Here is a 20,898-nt window from a genome sequence, read left to right as displayed (position 1 = left end):
AGTAGAGAGAAATATACGCATAGCAAATATAGCAAAAGATGTATACCATGTACATAGACAATAAGAGTAATAAAATATAATAAGCTATGACAGAACCATGTGCAGGGTTTAAGGATTTGACACAAAGGACCCCTTATTGTTTGGGGAGGGAAGGAGATCAGGAAAGATGTCACAGAGCTGGTGACCCTAAGCTGGGTCTTAAAAGACCAGTAGGTGGCGATTCCCAAACAAGGGAGGAAAGGGTGTTTCAGGCAGAGGAAATTGTGGACAGAAAGCATAGGAACTAGAAACAGACACAACAGCCATCTCTTGAGACTTTCTGAAACATAGGCAATGTCTGAAAGAGTAAGGAGTTGTTAACTGAATTTGCATATTCTATCCTCTTCCACAGAGGGCAAGCTCCTTAAGGGTAGAAATCATGACTTATTCTTCAAATTGGGGGGTGGCGGTGAGGGTGGGGAGTATGCCTATTTTAGGCCTCCCTGGTGACTCAGATGCTAAAGAATCTGCCTGCACTGTAGGAGATCCAGGTTCAGTCCCTGGGTCGGGAAGATCCTCTGGAGAAGGAAATGGCTATCCACTCCAGTATTCTTCCATGGAGAATCCCATGGACAGAGAAGCCTGGTGGGCTACAGTCCACGGGGTCGCAGAGTCGGACACAACTTAGCTACTAACACACACACATGTCTACTTTGGAATGGCAAACTGCTTTTAGCTTTTGTTCATATATGAAAACTTATAACCAGAGTAAATTATTTCTCCCTTTAACCTTTTTCCTTGTCATTCTCATGGCTTCAGTTCAGTTCTTTCTTCATTATTCTCCCTTTATGCCAATCACCTCCTTATAGGTGCTCCAATATTTTCTCCCTTTTATAGTTTTCAAACTACCCAGTTAAAAGATCATTCTGAGCTTATCACTTTCTTGACTTAAAAAATTATCGTCTATTGGGAAATAAAAATCAAACAAAACAAACAAAAACATTACCAAAAAAAAAAATCTCAACACGGGCATACAAAACTTTATTCACTAGAGTATCAATCAGGCTTTCCTGCCCCTCCTCAACCATTCTCCCACCTCAGGCTCTCTACACAGCTGCCATTTCATTCTGTTCACTTTGCTAAGAATGCCCTATCACTTCTGCCTGGCAAACTCTCATTTATCCTCCAAAATCCAGTCAAGTCACGTAATAAGCTCCTTCTCCACTGCACATTACTCCTTCCTCAACGCTCTCATAACATGGCTGCAAGCCTAATGGGTATGAATTTGACATACAAACTCAAATAAGAAACATCTCATTTGTTCATTTTCTTTAAATCTACTTGTGGTAGTTAGGATTTAGCTCCAGTTGGGTGTAAATAGAGACCCCAAATAACAGTAACTTAAATAAGACAAATATTTTTCTCCTTTACATAAAAAATATGAATTTGGCTGGTAAAACAGCTCCACCTTGCACTGGACTCCAGTCTGCTTCCAGCTTTCTGCCTGTTTCCGAGATGCGGCCTCATCTTTTCAGTCTAAGATTGAAAGGAATAAAGGACATACCCAACCCCCCTTTTAAGGTCATCTCTCTTAAATTACATACAGCACTATCCTTCATATCCCATGACCAGGAAGTAGTCATGTGGCCACAGTTAGTGTCAAGGAGGATTGGGAAATGCAATCTTTTTTTGGAGTAGCCATGGAAAGAAATCAGGGATTCTGTTTTTGTAGAAGAAGAAAATGGATGCTTCAGGAATACCAATAGCCTCTACATCATCAAATGATTCTTCTTCTGAGACCCCACTCTACCTGGCTCTCGGAAAATACTCAGTCATTATTGGGCGTCCCTCTTGCCTCCAAGGCTTCCCTTGTGGCTCAGCTGGTAAAGAATCCACCTGTAATGTAGGAGACCTGAATTCGATCCCTGGGTTGGGAAGATCCCCTGGAGAAGGGAAAGGCTACCCACTCCAGTATTCTGGCACAGAGAATTCCATGGACTGTATAGTCTACCGGGTCACTATAGAGTTGGACACGACTGAGCGACTTGCGTTTTCACTTTGCCTCCAAAGTTGAGCAGAGATTCCTGAGATATAGACAGATATAGACACAGACATAGATATAGATATACAGTGTGGTATTAAACATTGCTCTAAGCATCTTCTCTGGTAACTCAGACAGTAAAGAATCTGCCTGCAATGCAGGAGACCCAAGTTCCATCCCTGGGTCGGGAAGATACCATGGAGAAGGGAACAGCAACCCACTCTAGTGTTCTTGCCTAGGAAATCCCATAGACAGAGGAGTCTGGCAGGCTATACAGTCCATGGGGTTGCAAAGGGTCGGACATGACCGAGCAACTAACACAGACACTAAGCATCTTACAAGAATTATCTTATTTTACCCTCAAAAAAACCCTATGAGGTAAGAATTATTATTTCCTCATTTTATACATGCGGAAGCTAAGGCAAAGAGAGGTAACATACAGACAAAAGGGGAGCCTATCCTGACATTGATCATCTACCCCCACAGATTAGGGTGAGAGGCCCATTGCCAGATCTCAAAGTGAAAGTGAAGTGAAGTTGCTCAGTCGTGCCCGACTCTTTGCGACCCCATGGACTGTAGCCCTCCAGGCTCCTCCGTCCATGGGATTATCCAGGCAAAAATACTGGAGTGGGTTGCCGTTTCCTTCTCCAGGGGATCTTCCTGACCCAGGGATCGAACCCAGGTCTCCCGCATTGCAGGCAGACGCTTTAACCTCTGAGCCACCAGGGAAGCCCAAGAATACTACTGGAGTGGGTTGCCATTTCCTCCTCCAGGAGATATTCCCTGACCCAGGGATTGAACCTGGGTCTCCCACATTGTAGGCAGACGCTTTACCATCTGAGCCACCAGGGAAGTCCTATTCAGCTCTTTGTTTCTTCCTGACATGCCTAGGGACTGATATGGTTAGCAAGACTGAGAGCCTTTAGTCAAAGGATTGCCATTCTGTCTGGACTCAGGTTCTCTCTTTTGTTAGGTTCTCTGGCAAGATACCAGACCTCTCTCTTTCCCACAACAAAACTGAAATAATCTCCCTCTGCAGACTTCTCAAGAATACTTCCTGGCTTCCCGGCCCTTCAAACAACCTCTTTAATTTGTGTAAACATGAAGAGCTCATTGTCTTGGGCTATTTCTGCTGTTTGCCACATCAAAATCCCAGAAGCAAAAATTTACGAAGCCTGGCCTCCTCCTTGGAATGGGAGGGGGAAGGAAAAACACAGAGGGCCACAACAAAACAAACCTCAAAAAATTTTTTGCACATGCACTGGCGTAGCACTTGTCTTGAATCTCAGCTGTGAATATGATTGAGTCCCCAGCTCTGCGAACGGCAGTGAACTCAAGGACAGAACTGGCGTCTTATCATCTTCCTGTTTACATTGCCTAACAAAGTGTACAGCAAAGAAGCACTCAATAAATGTTTGTGCGATATTGCTGAACAAAAAGTTTTGTAAGCAGTGCTGAAAGCTTTGCTGAAAGAATTTTCACGAGAATGATAGGTCTGTTTTATAATCTGTATTTTAATCATTCCTCAGAATCCAGAAGCCAAATGAGGTGTCATCGCCTCCCACTACTTCTGCAGCCATTCCTTCAGCAGTACCCCAAACCCAGCACGCGGTGGCCCAGCCCAGGGTGTCAACCACCCAGCAGGTACAAGAGTCTAAGCGAAGCGCAAGTGCCATGAACTGTGACAAGCAGGCACTATGATCATGACCCTCTTGTGTGGCACGATCGTATTCTCCTCTGGTGCAACTTCATCATGCCCTTGGGCAACACACTGCTATAGTCATGATAATCACTTTGTACTGCCGGCAGATGGTATCAGTAGTTCCCCTGGCTTTGGGAACAGATTCTGTAACTTTATAGGCAAGTTTCATAGGAAAAGAAACTCAACAAATTAGTCTCTGATATCCCAGCTTTATGAAGGGCTTGGATTACATATACAATGAGCTGCCAGCTCTCCCACTGGCCCAGGACTCTCATGAACCTCAGTGCATGGAGCTATTAAAAAATAAAAAATTCTACTTTCTAAGATACGGTAACCATTGAAATAACTTCCAGAAAATCTTAAAGTCTCTCATTCTTCAGGCTGATTATGATGATGATGATAGTACATGCTTATTGTAAAAACATTTCAAAAATACAAAAAGTATACTAAGCAAAAACTTAATCAATGTTCTATTTCTCTGCCCCCACTCTTCAGAGGTACCTCCTATTAATACTTTCTATCAGATAGTTTCAGGCATTTTCTTTGCATATCTATATGCATATCTTTCCAAACTCCAGGAGATAGCGAAGGACAGGGAAGCCTGGTGTGTTGCAGTCCATGGAGTCACAAAGAGTCAGACACAACTTAGTGATTGAACAGCAATGCATATACATTAAAATATAAAGTCATATTAATATAAACATACTTGTAATGTGTTGTCGTATATTTAAATATAAACATTGATGTATATAAAGACCTAAAACCTTAAAAAAATTTTTTAAATTTTCTTCAGCATACTTATCTGACCCATTTAGTAATGCAGAGGGGTCATATTTTAGTTCTATTCCAGTAGTTTTCAAACTGTGATCTGTGAAGCCTCAAGAGACTATGGAACCTCTACAAGGGGTTAAGGTTCATTACTTAGCTCTGTTTGTAAGGGGCTGGTGACAGGTGGCATGTATTTACAGCCACCATGATGCAGGAATAAATAGTAATACAATCAGTTCAGCATAAAATTTGATGTCTGTGAATCATGACATAGAAAATGTCAGTCTTTGGTTTTAGATTAATTTCATACACCAAATTCTTTAGCTTGTTATACGTATCTATCTTCTATCTACCTACCTACCTGATAATTCTAGTAACGATGAATCTATTCTTGGTTCCTTTCTAACAGTGTCAGAGCCCTACAAACTATCTGCAAGGGTTGGATGGAAAACCTATCATTGCAGCTCCTGTGTTTACAAAGGTAATCAAAATGTTACTTCTTTCTGCCATGGCTTTAAACACACCACAATACCCAAACAAAGTTGCAGGATCCAAGATTCACTGATTTTATCTCAGGATTTTGTTCTCTTATAAATACACTATAGGGTTTGGGTTTTTGTGGTAGCTGTTACCATGCCTCCTGAAGTCGCAGATGTCTAATAACAGTTTGTGTAATAAGGGAAAGGTCGTCCCCATCCCCATTCACCATGCTGATCTCTACGGCCATCCTACTGCTTTAAACACGGTAGCCACACCTACGGGTCAGGTGATAAGGTTTCTAAGCACTCCACAGTTTTCTCTGGATGTCTTTGGTGCTCAAGAAGATGCAGTTACATGCTCTCAGAAGGCTTAATATAGACTTTGTCACTCAAAGACAAAGAGCTTTCTTTTTCTAATCCATAGTGTCAACTATTGTAGCGGCATCAAATTCTGAGTCTCATAATCTTTGTCTTTAGAACTGGAAATTTTACTCAGGAACTTTCTTTACAAATGAAAAAAAAAATGGTAGGCAGAGAGATTAAACAATGTATCCAATGTTACAGAACTTGGTAGAATCAGGACTAGAAACAAGTTCTGTCATTTCTCATTTCTGTCTGTTGTTCTTTCTCTTATATAACATACTTTGTTTATATGTTGCCCAGGACAATAAATTCAAAGGTGAAAAACTGAGTCACACTGAATTTGTTTTGGTATCATGAAGACTACATGAATGAAGTTTATGCCTGGATTTATAATTTGTTCTTTATATGAATACCAAACTTAAACCCAGAGAGATCTTATCCTCTCAGAAGTATGTTTTTGAGCAATGGTTCTCGATCAGAGTTAATTTTGCTCCTCAAAGGACATTTGACAATGTCTGGAGACACTTTTTGATTTTCACAACAGGAGTTGGCATCCAGAGATACTGCTAAACATCCTGTAATACACAAGATGACAGCCTTCTGCAACAAAGAATTATCCAACCCAAAATGCCAGTTAATCCTGGGGTTGAGAAATCATGGATTAGAGAAAAGTGTCCAAAAAAAAAAAGTGTCTTTTCCAATAAGTACTGATCCTAAAGGAGGAGGAGCTAAATTCACAACTTCCACAGAAACATCAGTTTTAAGGCAAGTTCTACCATATTAGCTCATCCAAGATGGTTTTCCAAAATTAAGCACAGTCTGAGTGAGACATGTTTATCCATGACCGTATCAGGTGGGCAAACATTCTTATGTGAAACAAGATGCATCTCGATTTTTCAGATGTTTCCTGTAACCTGCTTTCAGAATTTAAGTTTTGCTCTTTTCAAAGACTAGCAGCAGGAAAGCAATGTGTTCTGATTTGGTGACTACCAGACTTTAATGAAGAGTTTTAAGTGGACGTGTGTGTGTGTGTGTGTGTGTGTGTAATGTAGCTAACAGAGCTACCTCTATTTGTCTTAGTTCACTGCTAAGTCACCTAGCCTGGAAACAAAGCTTTAAATGCTGAGAAATCTGAACACCCTGTCATGCCGATCTGTCATAACACTACCTTTTTCAAGTAGTGCTGATTCTTCAAAGGTAACAAAATCACAGAATAATTTATTCCGTCCCAAACTGAAGTCTCCTCCCACTCTTCTCCTCACTACCATCTGCCCAACCAGACAGCAGAGAGGTGTCCTTACCTCCCTCCACACGTCTCGATCCTTTGGGGCTGCTGACTTCTCTGCCTCTATATCACCTGGTACATATCTCTGATACAACGTTTAGCACAATAAGAAGAAGGTTTACTTTTCTATCTCTCCCAAGCACCGTAAAGCCTATCTCTACTATCTAGATAGGAGTCCACCATGATTATAATAGGTCCAGAACTATCTTTATCATTCCCAAAAGCCTAATCAGACTTTAAAAACTATTCTTGACATTTAATTTTCATGGACAGGTTAGTCACAAGTTAGCTGTTTTTGCGTGGTGACTGATTACCTCCCTCTAATTGGGTGCTCTGATTTGCAGATGATATATATACCTTTGATAAATAAAAATGAGAAAGTGAATTAGTCATCAGTGTATGCTGTTTATCAGATAAATCTCCAAAAATGTTAGCTCCGTGGTGGGAAAGCAATGTCTAACACAGAGACTCAAACTTCAGTGAGGCTTTCTCAGCCCTCGGAAAGTGTGGTTTTGTCTCCATAAATGGGATCAGGGCTGTTCAGATGCAGGGCTCTAGCGTAGCCTGTGGCTCAGATTCCAGAGGGACTTATCAGCAACAGTGTGCTTGCGTTAGTTTCCATGAGCGAGGGCAGAATTGAGGTCATTGTCACTGCCAGTGTCATTAGAAAATTTCTGAATCAGAGCCACTGATGATGGTAGCCACGTGGCGTGAGCCGTGATAACCGATCATTGGCATATGTTTGCTTGGGTTTTTCCTTGTTCTATTTACTTCTTTAGGGACTTCTGGCATTCCAGTCCCTATGATTCACTTCTATACTGCCTAACAAAGCCTTTCTCTGCCAATAATGTCATGAAGCCATTTTTTAAAGGGGCTTCCCTGGTGGCTCAAACAGTAGAGCATCTGCCTGCAATTCAGAAGACTTGGGTTCAATCTGTGGGTTGGGAAGGTCCCCTGAAGAAGGGAATGGCAAGCAATTTGAGGACAAAGTTTTATTTAACCCCTTCTACCTCCTTTGGTGATGGGGAAGTACTGGTATTATCTTCTGTTTAGAGAAGGTTAAAATGAAAAGGAGATGCTCAGCAAAATGGTGGTAGAATTTGAAAGAAGTGTGGGGTCCCATATGCTAGTTCATTGCTCTACTTATAGAGGATAACTTTTTTTAAACCTTTTTATTTTATATTGGAGTATAGCTCAATATAGTATGGGCTTCCCTTGTAGCTCAGTTGGTAAAGAATCCGCCTGCAATGCGGAAGAGGTGGGTTCGATCCCTGGATTGGGAAGATCCCTTGGAGAAGGGAAAGGCTACCCACTCTAGTATTCTGGCCTGGAGTCCACGACTGAGCGACTTTCACTTTCACTTTTCATAGCTGATTAGCAAAGTTGTGATAGTTTCAGGTGGACAGCAAAGGGACTCAGCCATATGTATACATGTATCCATTCTTCCCCAGAGTCCCCTCCCATCCAGGCTGTCACATAACACTGAGTAGAGGTCCCTGTGCTATACAATAGGTCCTTGTTGGTTACCCATTTTAAATACAGCAGTATGTAGAGGTCAATCCCAAACTCCTTAACTATCCCTTTCCGTCATTCTTTCCCCCTGGCAACCATAAAATTCTTTCTCCAAGTCTGTGAGTCTGTTTCTGTTTTGTAAATAAGCTCTTCTGAAGGATGGCTATATTTTTAAATACTTTACGAGATAGACTATCCTCTATCCTCTGTACTGTATCAAAAACACTTTCCCTCTGTTTATGGGGGGAAAACAGTGCTCACACTCCTTGAGCATGAAGGGAGGTAGATGATCAAATTGGAATCTTACTCCTATCACTGCGCCCACTCCAACAGCAGCTGCTCGGGCGGGCTTTCAAGGCTGCTGCAGCACTGGGTCCAGCTGCTTCAGCAGTAATTTGAAGAGTGCAAGGGGGCAGGGGAAGTGAAAATTTGAAGAACGGCACTTCATTATATAATAGCAGAGGCAGGAAGCCCTGAAATAACTGGGCTGGTGGTTGGCTCTAGATTCCTGAAGATTACATGGGCCCCTCTCCCCAACCTGACAATTCCAGAGACTTCTCTGGCTCAATTGTTGCACTGGACACTCGTGACTATCTTGGAGCAAAAAGGGTTCTTTATCAGTAAAAACTGCTCTGATCCAACTCTAGCCTAAGGCACTACAGCATTCATTTCCAACATCTCCCAAAGTGCAAAAACAGCCACTAGATTTAAAAAAGAGAATAAAGTGACAATATGAACCTTGTAGCTGATATCTTTTCAACCAGTAAGGGAGATGCCTTTTCTCAAGGATGTCCCTGCATTATATCTGTGGGTATGGATCTACTGAGCAGGAACTGTGTCCTTTCAAGTCACATTGACAGCACCTGCACACAGCACTTGGTACAGAGCAGGCACCCAATAATATTTGTTCTGTGGTGAATCACTTCCATTTCGGCTAAGAAGGAGTTGCTGCTTTCATCACTTTGTGGCTTCAGAGTGTCTTTAGGAGGAACAGAGAAAAAAAAAATCCAATACCAAATGGCTGTGGAAGGCATGCTTCTTAAGGTTATGTTGTCAATTACCCTGCAAAGAATGTCTTCCTGGACGATCAGTACGGTGATGACACACAGGACGGATTTGCACTTTGGATACTGTTTACCTCAGCAGGTTGTAGACCTTTCATTATAGGGACTTTAATTCAAATCTGCAGTTCCTCGTTAAGACTAACTTAATCTTTGCTTGTTGGGAAATGTTTCATGTCTTATTCATCTTCAGTGAAGTCAAGGTAAATATGATCAAGTCTTATACAATGTGCCAGTAGTAACAACCTAAGACCTGCTGCTGTGTTGAACATGGCCCCATTCACAAAACGTTCAAATGGCGTAACTGATTTGGACAGTGATGTAAGCCAATTTTTTGTCATGAGACTTTTGTAGAAAAGCACAGCTTTCAGCAATAACAACTATCATTGTTCTAAGTGGCTTGTAAGATGACCCATGGCAACTCCTTTACTGAGTATTGATGGTGTGTCACACTGGAACAAGCTTCCATCTCATATCACAGACACTTAACAGGCATATTCTATAACTGTAGTAATTCAAGTGTCTTGGCTATTGTCTCCAATAGAACACAGGTCTTGGCTTTCAATGTCAAGTGAGTACTTACAACAAGCTAACAGTGGTCGCAACTATGAGTAACATAGTCTCTCCAGGAGGTCCTTCTGCAAGCGGGACTGGGGCTTCCCAGGTGGTCCTAGTGGTAAAGAACCCTCCTGCCAGTTTAGGAGACATAAGAAAGAAAAGTTCAGTCCCTGGGTCAGGAAGATCCCCTGGAGCAGGAAATGGCAACCCACTCCAGTCCTCTTGCCTGGAGAATCCCATGGACAGAAGAGCCAGCATCACAGAGTCTGACACGACTGAGCCGACAGCACATACACACAGCACTGCCAGACTGAGACCTGGTTCATATATCTGAACTGCAGGTCAGGTCAGAATGAAGAGATTGACCTCATCCTGCTCACATTCATTCTTTAAATGCGCCACGCTTTTTTAATTCAATCCCTTCTGCAGCTGCCACTTTTTTTTTTTTTTTTTTGCCTCAAGAAAAAGAGACTTCATTATGTATGAATCCCAGGGAGATGTCTGATTGCCATTAACGTTTTCGATAGGCTCCCAAACTATTCTTTTTGCACAGAATTGGCTCAGATATCAAAGTGAAGGGCTTATTCACCAGCTTGCCAGAAGCATCCAAAACTCATTGATGTTCCCTACTTGTTGATAATATTCTTGTCACTAGAAGCCACTGTTTGTGAGAAGACAAGGAAAAACCAGGTTTTTAATCAAATAGTTGCTCATTACTTCAGAAACCACTCTGCAAATTCCATCCTGAACTCCTTCAGCAAACAAATTTGGGAATGCAAAAAAATAAAAAAAACAAACCCCAAACCCACTAACTTTTGTCTGTGGCGCCCCCTGGCAGTCACAATATCAACTTACACACCCTTCTCAGGTAAAAATCTCCTATGGTAGCTAAAGCCATGCGGTTCTCACCCTGTTATTCCTTAGACAGATGTAAATATGATGGGTCCATGCACAAAATACCACATATTGTTAAGACAAGAGCTGTAAACAATCATAAAACATTTATCAGAGTGAATGACAAAAGCGAAAAAAACTCTGGTCCATCCTTCTCCAAAGTGAAACGTAAAGTGAAATTTGCTCAGTGTAAAGTGAAAGTGTCCAACCTTAGGCAATCCCAGGCACCGCAGCCCACCAGGCTTCTCTGTCCATGGAATTCTCCAGGCAAGAATACTGGGGTGGGTTGCCATTTCCTACTCCAGGGGATCTTCCTGACCCAAGGATCAAATCCAAGTCTCCCACCCCCTTCTGAAGCAAGAGCCGATACCTAAATGCAGACCCCAAAATTGTAATAATAGGAAAGCCCGAATTATTTATTGCTAATAGAGCTTGTAGAGGAAGATAATCATAACCTTTTCCATGTTTGTGATCTTTCAGCCTATGGTAAAAATGTGCCCACACACATGCCAACAGAGCTTTTCACAATCAAATGAAGTACCAATAACACAAATGAATGTGCGACTTTAAGCTCACAAATCACGATGAGTGAAAGACAAGTTATGAAAGGAAAATGTGAGTTCTATTCTCCCATAGAGTCTATTACAGAACAAACTGATATTTTACAGTTGAAAGTGATTTTTGTAAACTTTTTTTTTGGTGGAAGTTTGGAAGAGCATTTAATGATGCCTTCACAAAATTATGACATATTTTACCATGACCCAAAACTTCACAGGCAATTATGATTATATAGAGATTGCCATTCTATATACGCCTCAACAGACTCTGAGGCTATACTGTAAAGAACACATACAGAAAACAAAATAGCGGAACAAACATCAATTTCCAGGACTACAGAAAGTTGACAAGCAAGCCAAGAAAATAGATTTCCCACCTCATGGAACATTCTTAGGTGGAAAAATACATTACTTTCTTTTTAAAAAAGTTTTTATTTATTTATTTTTTGGCTGCCCTGCGTCTTTATTGCTGTTCAGGCTTTTCTCCAATTATGGCAAGTGAGGGCTACTCTCTAGCTGTGGCGCAGGGGCTTCTTATTGTAGTGGCTTCTCCTGTTTCGGAGCATAGACTCTAGAACACTGGGGCTCCAGTAGTTGCAGCATGTAGGCTCAATAGTCGTGGCTCCCGGGCTGTAGAGAACAGGCTCAATAGTTGTGGCGCTCGGGCATAGTTGCTCTGCAGCATGTGGGATCGTCCCAGACCGGGAATTGAAACCCAGGCCTTCTGCACTGCCAGGCAGATTCTTTTACCACTGAGTCACCAGGGAAGCCCCCTAAAATACATTACTTTCATAACGAATACACCTAGTTTATACTCAATATAAGTTTATGCAATTTTTTAAATTGTTATGATTTCTGAAAACCAAACTCTACTTGGGCATTTTCTCAAAGGAAGCAGAATGACTTTACTGAGAATTAGTATTTTTGCAAACCCTCAGAACATTTTGCCTAGTATTTGTCTGGCTCTACAACAGAGAAGGAAGAAGACAGTGAGGAAAACGTATCCTATGGGCACAGATGAGTATGTCTTTAAAAATAGATTTGATGTATATCCACCGAATTGAAGCTGCTGGAAATGTACAAGATTTGGAGAAAACCCAAACACAGAAGCAATAGTGCCTTTTTGGAAAACTCAGCACTGGAAGTTCAGTTCAGTTCAGTCGCTCAGTCGTGTCCAACTCTTTGTGAACCCATGAATTGCAGCACGCCAGGCCTCCCTATCCATCACCAACTCCTGGAATTCACTCAAACACGTCCATCGAGTTGGTGATGCCATCCAGCCATCTCATCCTCTGTCGTCCCCTTCTCCTCCTGCCCCCAATCCCTCCCAGCATCAGAGTCTTTTCCAATGAGTCAACTCTTCGCATGAGGTGGCCAAAGTACTGGAGTTTCAGCTGTAGCATCATTCCTTCCAAAGAACACCCAGGACTGATCTCCTTTAGAATGGACTGGTTGGATCTCCTTGCAGTCCAAGGGACTCTCAGGAATCTTCTCCAACACCACAGTTCAAAAGTATCAATTCTTCGGCACTCAGCTTTATTCACAGTCCCAACTCTCACATCCATACATGACCACTGGAAAAACCATAGCCTTGACTAGACGGACCTTTGTTGGCAAAGTAATGTCTCTGCTTTTTAATATGCCATCTAGGTTGGAAGTAGATTCCAAAAATAGATACTTTTTGGTTCTAACAATATTCTTCTCATTACAGATGTTACAAAATTTATCAGCCTCTGAGGGTCAGCTAGTTGTCTTTGAATGCAGAGTAAAAGGAGCCCCATCTCCTAAAGTTGAGTGGTATAGAGAAGGGACCTTGATAGAAGATTCTCCAGATTTTAGAATTTTACAGAAAAGTAAGTCAATGCTTTTAAATTATTTTTTAAATAATTTTTAGAAATTTATTGTTTACATTATTTTTATAACTTAACAGTGAATTAAAATGTAATAAAAATAAAATAAAAATCACTTATAATCATAATCCATCAAACAAAGCCCTGTTAATATTTTGGTGTACATTCTCCAAAACTTTTTCCATGTATTTTTTTTTAATTGAAGAAAAATTGCTTACAGAATTGTGTTCTTTTCTGTCAAACATCAACATGAACCAGACATAAGTCCAGATATATGTCCCCTCCCTCTTGAACATGCATGTTTTTTAAGTAAAAATAAATGATTTTTTGTAAATTGATTTTTCACTCAACATTTCATGAATATCTTTCCATATTAATACAGATCTTTTTTACCTTTAAAAATAAATCAATTCAATTTCATATTTACTTAATCACCTATTGTTGAAAATGTAGAATGTCCAAAAATTTTTACTATTATAAACTATATCTCAAAGCATGTTAACAGAGAATATCTATGAATAAATTTGAGCAGAATTGTTATTGTAAGTTGACAATTTTTAAGCTTTTAATATAAATTGCCATAGTGCCCTCCAAAAAGGTTGAACTGAATTTACAATGATCATATAATTGATCACCCAATTTTGGAGAGTAAAAGAAGATACTCTTAATCATTATTCAGAGATTGCAGGAATAAATCAGATATCTGTCCCAGCCGAACTGGGACACATGCTGTTCCAGTTACATTCTACTACAACCAGAAATACATGGGAAATCCCTTTGTCTTAATACCTTCACTAACAATGGACATTAAATATTTTTTAATCTTCACTAATTTTATAGGTCCAAAATGAGAACACCTGTTTTAATCTGCACTTCACTAATTAGATGTGGGACAGAACTTCTTTTTCATATTTATTAGGTCTTTAAATTTATTTTTTTAAATACCTATTCATATCATTTGTTCGTTATTTATTTGGGTTTTATTTTTTATTGTAATAAACATATGTGTGTGTGTGCGTGTGTGTGTATCCAAGTGGTTAATTCTTCTTTTCTTGTCATGCAGTGCTTTCAGCTTGACACATTTCAGTCATAAATATGCTGAAATTTGTTCATTTTTTTCCTGTCTATCACAAAATAGATTAGATATATGAATCAAATTACTATCAGGTTAAACAGCAGCAGCAGCAGCAACAAGAATATTCTGAATACCATTTAAGCTGAGAAAAAAAGAAAAACCCTCACTAGTTTTATCAGTGTTAAAAACTGTTCTGCGTGACTGCAATTCCATAAACATTAGTTGAGCACCTGTTTTAAGTACCAATCAGGCACTTTCAGAAATGCCAAAGAATTTTAAAATAAAAACTGCTCTTGAGGAAACTGTCATCTATCCTGAGGCTCTTAATATTAGAAACCTTAGGGCAGGAGGTATATTCTACATTATATCAAGATGTGATAGCCCAAAGCCAAGAATGATCTCTCAGTCTTCACAAAATTTTTCAGGTCAGGCTGAATGAAAACAATAAAAATAAATCAACCTGAATACCAGCTAATTCAGGAAGTTTTCCCAACCTAAGGTTTGCATGTCTCAAGTGGAACCCAGGTATGTCCCAAGATGCAGCCACATCATTTAAGTAACAGCAGTTCTCTCTTGCTGTTCTTCTATGATAAATATCCTGCCCCCATTAAGGTCATTGGTACTTAGGTCATTTTACTTAACATTTACAGATTAGCTTAGTCAAATTGCTCATGAGTATGCAGAAAAAAATTGTGAAATTCAGTGGGAAGCTTCTGATGAAAATATCACCTCTCAGTAAAATGAATGCTCAGAATCTTTTAATTTTGTTTCCTTTTAGAACCTCGATCCATGGCAGAGCCAGGTAAAGATCATTTTAACTTTCATTTTCATGTGATCAGTGATTTGAAATATGTAATAAAGCATATTGCAGTTATACTGATGTCAAGAAAAAAAAGTTTTAGAAAGAAGATTGAAGCCGACTCTAGCTATTACTGAAGGAGAAGGAAACGAGGAGCATGTACAAATCTGAAATATATATTCAATACCTATTGTGAATACAGTTAGTTCTGGGTTGTTGAGGAATGTTTCTTAGGAATATTTTCCCTCTTAGGAATATTCTTAGGAATATTTTCCTACTTATGATTTCCTTCACCTGGGCTGAGCAATTTCCATGATGCTAGATCAATTCCAGTTCTACAGCCTATGTTACTCAAAAGTGATGCATCAGATTTTGAAATTCACAGAATCAACTCAGAATCAATACAATGTTAGTGGTGTTATTAGATTAGGTTGGGAGGATATTAAGATGACACAGAAGCTCTTACCTCTAGAAAATACAAGTCATTCACAAACCACAGCGTAAACATCTGAATGTCCTCTCTGTGATCACCCTGAAAAATAAGATTGTATTTGTGTCCATGGGTAAGAATCACGGCTTGGAATTTCATTATTATAATTCTTTCTCCCAAAAACTGAATGGGAAAGCGTTCCTAATACAGACACTGAACAGAAGGGGGTGGCAGAGCATGAGATGGTTAGATAGAATCACCAACTCAACGGACATGAATCTGAGCAAACTCCAGGAGACAGTGAAGGACAGGGGAGCCTGGTATGCTGCAGTCCACGGGGTCGCAAAGAGTCAGACATGACTTAGCAACTGAACAACAATAATCCATGTTGCATAACCTTGGATTATGCAGTAAGTAGGCCCTTGGGGATACAGTAAAGACCACAGTGGTCTTACGCTAAGCATTGTTTGCAGTGGAGAAGAACTTTTCCCCTTGAAAATATTTCAGTCTTTTGATACTTTCAACCAGAACAAGCTTTTTCACTAGGTAGTCTCATACACAAAATAATTTCAGAGTTACCCTAAAGAGGTCCATGCCCAAAACTAAGCTCAAGCTCCACAATCTAAAATTTCATGTCCAGAGAGTTCTTCCTTCCACCTTGTATAATACAAATTACCTTTGGAGACAGAATATTTTATCAGGCAGGTATAGTGTAGTCTGAATAAATTTATCAGATCATTTTCTGAATGCAGGTTCCTGAAAGCTGAGAGAGCAAATGTTTGGGAAGGGGAACAGAGAGAAGGAAGCATAAGCCTCAGAAAAAGGACAGAGAGGTACCAAAAACCAAACTTCGCCTCTCCATCATTTAAGATTCTTTGGGCAGCAAGCAAAGAAAACCTAACCAAACGTGGCTTAAGCAACAAGAAAAACCTATCTTGTCACATTGCAAAATGCCCTAAGAAATGGCAGTCTTGAGACTGCTTAATTTTGCATCTCAGATCATCGAGGACCAAGCTTTTTTCCTCCCCTCATTCTGTCACTTTCAGAGTATCCTCTTAAGCTGGTTCTACTAATATACCCAAAACAGCAGCCACAGTTCTGGGTATTACATGCAGAGGACAATGTCCAGAGGCAAAAATAGGGAATAATGCTCTCTGTTATTCCTTTTAAAGAGCAAAGAAAACTTTCCCAGAAACTCCCCAGGAGACTTCCCCTAATATCTTATTGATCAAAATTGTGTGTCACATGCCACCACCTAAGCAAGAACAGAGTTAGCATGACTGGTTAGCATGACCAATCACGATTCACCAATCAAGGCTGAGACGCCAGTCTGCCTTGAAGCCTATGGTCACTTCAGTGAGGGTAGACAAAGCCAGGATTCTATTCATAAAGAGTAAGGAAGAGGAAGAGTTAACTGAGCAGGTGCTCAACACTGTCTGCCATGGCCTCCTGTCTGGTTCTCCTAGAAGTTGTCCAGCTAATTCGATCCAGTTATCACGAAACACTGAGATGCCAAGTTTCTAATACAACTTTGCTTTTGTTAATTTTGTTTTTAATGTCAGTTCTACTGAGTGATAACTGGAGGTTTATGTTACCATCTTATATCTCACTTCATTAGTTGCCAAGGAACACCTAACTATAATAATTTAAGTCTGTAATCATATGATTCTATCTGGGAATCATTTCAGCAGTTACTGAAAGGGGGTTCATGCTCTGTATTGGAGTAATCTTAAAAGAATTATCATAGTATCACAAAAGAAAAGGTGCATTTCACTTTTCTTTCACCTAGAATTCTAAGTTGCTCTACTGACTAATTACTAGTAGCTAAGCAAAATATTTACTGTCCAGTTTTAAATTATGGCCTTCATTTAAAATTACCTCATGACAAAAGTTCCCCACAGAATAGGTCACAAAAAAAGAAGAAAATAGTTCTCCATGGAAATAGTGAGATCTGGGTTTAAAAATCGTTTTTTTTCAATCCTTTCAGTTCACACAGAACTCCTTTCGCTTTTAAAAAAAATTATCTAATTTTAATTGAAGGATAATTGCTTTACAATATTGTGTTGGTTTCTGCTATACATCAGCATGAATCAGCCATAGCCTCCTTTTGCTTTAAATCCTTTGTTTTTGTGATTTTAAGCTTATTGTTTCTTGGTTCTACTTTTGTTTTCTGGACTGATGACATAAAAACATAATATTTATGAATCCATAATCTGTATTATTATTAAATTCTCTTGCTGAGTGTCTGCATGGAGTTATTCATTTTACATCCTTTGGCTCATTTGGTCTGCTAACCAGTCAATTCAATCAAATAATTGGACTAATTATTTTCAAACGATATAATCATCTTCTTCTATTGACTTTTATAGAATCACTATCTAATATCAGAAAATTCCGTAATTCCATTTCCATAAAAGTCAGTAACCATCTCTGCTTTATCGGCTTTAGAGGAGATCTGTACTTTGGTCATTGCTGAGGTATTTGCAGAAGACTCTGGGTGCTTCACATGTACTGCAAGCAATAAGTATGGCACAGTGTCAAGCATTGCACAGCTAGATGTGAGAGGTAAGGATCCTTTCAATGCCGTAACCGTCTAGACCAGGGATTCCCTAACCCCCAAATCAGTACCAGTCCATGGCCTGTTAGGAACTAGGCCACACAGCAGGAGGTGAGTGGCAGGTGAGCAAGTGAAGCTTCCGCTGTATTTACAGCTGGTCCCCATCTCACTTTACTGTTTGAGTTCCACTTCCTGTCAGATCAGCAGCAGCATAATAAATGTAATGCACTTGAATGAATCATCCTGAAACCAACCTTCCCAACCCCAGTCCATGGAAAAATTGTCTTCCACAAAACCAGTCCCTGGTGCCAAACAGGTTGGGGACCATTGATTTAGACTACGATTTTGAATATGAGTATGAAGAGTATACTTTACCCTTTCTTACTGCTTTTTATATGAAGCTAGTGTGGCTCTCCTAAAATGTTTTTGAATTATTGAGGAAAGTGTTCCTGAACAGAATTCAATTTCTAATTTCTTATCGTATTTATCTCCACCATCTCAGTTATCCTGCTGTTATTTATTATATTCCCTAAGAAAACATCTCCTTGGTCTTACATAGACTTCTAAAATTCTTTCCAAAATGCTACTTAGATTTTTTTGAGTTTTTCCCCCCGTATCCTTACCATTCTTTAATGCCTCAGATTGTGTTTTCTGTTTTTGACAAGCATCTCTCATTAGCACATTCACCTAAGTTGGATTCCTGCCCCAACTCAGGTTTACAGTCCTTTCTCAGTCTTGTTGAGTAAGGCTAATGGCTCAGGTCCTGTTATCATCCTTTCAGGAAATGAAGATCTCAGAAACAATGGGTCTCTTCACTCAGCCAACTCCACCACCAACCTGGCTCTTATTGAGCAACAGACATCCCCACCCAACCCAGAGCCTCCTGTGGAACAACCCCCTAAACCCAAACTGGAAGGGGTCCTGGTGAACCACAATGAGCCCCGGTCCAGCTCAAGGATTGGGCTCCGTGTGCACTTCAACCTGCCTGAAGATGACAAAGGAAGCGAAGAATCCTCCGAGGGTGGCATGGTGACCACCCACCAGACCAGGCCAGATTCCTTCCAGGAGAGATTCAATGGACAGTCAGCAAAAATCTCTGAGCCTTCCTCACCCGTCAAAGAGCCCCCTCCAGTTCTGGCCAAGCCCAAACTGTAAGTAAAAATTAGAATGGATAACCAAGAGTGCCTGTGACCTTCTCTGAGTCTGCCCTTCTTAAAAATGATGAAGCTGAAAAGGAGAATTATGAAATGAGAAAACACACATTAAATGCTTTGCAGATCATATATCCTTACATCAGTGTAAATGTGCTATTACTATCATCCTTACTATTCATATTCTACTTCCAAGAAATGTTACATCTAAACTGGCTCAAAAAGATATTTGTCCTATACTAGATTTTTTTGAGTTTTTTCAGGTGAAGCACTTCTGCACTTTTCTGTTTTAATAAAGCTTTTTTGACTCAGCTTCTTGAGCCATTTTACCTTTTGGCTACACTGAGCAGCTTGCACAATCTTAATTCCCCAACCAAAGATCCAACTGTGTCCCCTAAAGTGGAAGCATAGTCTTAACCTCTGTACTGTCAGGGAAGTCCCTCCACTTCCTTCATTATTTTTTGCATCTGAATTTTTTCCTTTTTAAAAAAAATTCAGATATAGTTGATTTACAATGTTGTGCTAGTTTCTGATGTACAGCAAAGTGATTTAGTTATACATATGTATTCCTTTTCAGATTCTTTTTTCTTGTAGGTTATTACAAAATATTGAATATAGTTCCCTGTGCTAAAACTGCCTGGATTTTAAAACCCAAATTTGCCACTTCTGGGCTCTTATAAATATCTCTGTGTCTACTGGTCTGTTTTTCAATTAATTTATTTTTAATTGAAGGATAATTGCTTTATAATTTTTGTATTGGTGTCTGCCGTACATCAACATGAATCAGCCATAGGTATACACAGATCCTAGGTGCCGCCCCACTTGAACATTCCTCCCACCTCTATACCATTCTTACAAAGCCCTTTCTTAGGTCTAATAATCTTTACAGCCTATAATTTCATCTCTCTATTTCCCATTTCTACTTCAGCTTAAGTTTTTATACTCATTATAGAAAAGATATCAACTGTTTTTTAGATAGTCCCTTGATATGGCTAGATATGCTGTGGTAACCACAGTAGGCGTCATATAAATGTAATGGGATGAAAGAAGTCATAAAAATTCAGTCACCTCTGAATTTGATGCACTTGTGGCCCAAACCCTCTTCAGAGCTTCCATCAGCGTCCTGTTGCAATATATAACGTGCATCCATAGTAAAGCAAACATTGAACATGATAGTACTATTATGTTCTGTTTGATCCACACATCAAAGTGATAAAAATTACATTGATAACTACATAGACCTTTAAATATCAACAATGAAATTTATAGTAATAGGACTCCCATCATGTGTTCCTTGGTGCTGATCACAAGGTACTCACTGGCAGCAGTTCATGTTGCTTAGTTTTATATTTTTCTCCCTACCACACAAGTTCTGGGCATAAAATTAAATGTTACGAAACGTACAAGTCGCACCCAGAAATACCTCAGTTCAGTCACTCAGTCTTGTCTGACTCTTTGTGACCCCATGGACTGTAGCACACCAGGCCTCCCTGTCCATCACCAACTCCCAGTATTTACTCAAACTCATGTCCATTGAGTCAGTGATGCCATCCAACCATCTTATCCTCTGTTGTCCCCTTCTCCCACCTTCAATCTTTCCCAGCATCAGGGTCTTTTCAAATGAGTCAGTTCTTCCCATCAGGTGGCCAAAGTATTGGAGTTTCAGCTTCAGCATCAGTCCCTCCAATGAACATTCAGGATTGATTTCCTTTAGGATGGACTGGTTGGATCTCCTTGCAGTCCAAGGGACTCTCAAGAGTCTTCTCCAACACCACAGTTCAAAAACATCAATTCTTCAGCTCTCAGCTTTCTTTATAGTCCAACTCTCACATCCATA

General features: G+C 39.9%; 1 protein-coding gene and 1 non-coding gene across 3 annotated transcripts in view; one reads left to right on the top strand and one right to left on the bottom strand.

Annotated features, from left to right (window-relative positions):
• Positions 1-20,898, top strand: part of MYPN (myopalladin) — a 75,165-nt gene that overhangs the window by 21,409 nt on the left and 32,858 nt on the right. For both annotated transcript variants that reach the window (XM_068982358.1, XM_068982359.1), the window contains exons 4-9: positions 3,550-3,664; positions 4,900-4,971; positions 12,911-13,052; positions 14,903-14,926; positions 17,802-17,918; positions 18,692-19,061. In XM_068982358.1, coding sequence (XP_068838459.1) covers positions 3,550-3,664; positions 4,900-4,971; positions 12,911-13,052; positions 14,903-14,926; positions 17,802-17,918; positions 18,692-19,061 — 840 coding nt within the window. The remainder of the gene's footprint in view (positions 1-3,549; positions 3,665-4,899; positions 4,972-12,910; positions 13,053-14,902; positions 14,927-17,801; positions 17,919-18,691; positions 19,062-20,898) is intronic.
• TRNAC-ACA (transfer RNA cysteine (anticodon ACA)) lies at positions 2,800-2,872 on the bottom strand. Its single transcript has one exon. It is a non-coding gene; the product is annotated as a tRNA-Cys (tRNA).

This window comes from Capricornis sumatraensis, chromosome 10 (genome assembly GCF_032405125.1).
Source record: "Capricornis sumatraensis isolate serow.1 chromosome 10, serow.2, whole genome shotgun sequence".
NCBI lineage: Eukaryota > Metazoa > Chordata > Mammalia > Artiodactyla > Bovidae > Capricornis > Capricornis sumatraensis.
The sequence above is the reverse complement of the archived record's forward strand: the minus strand, read 5'-3'. Positions and strand labels throughout refer to the sequence as shown.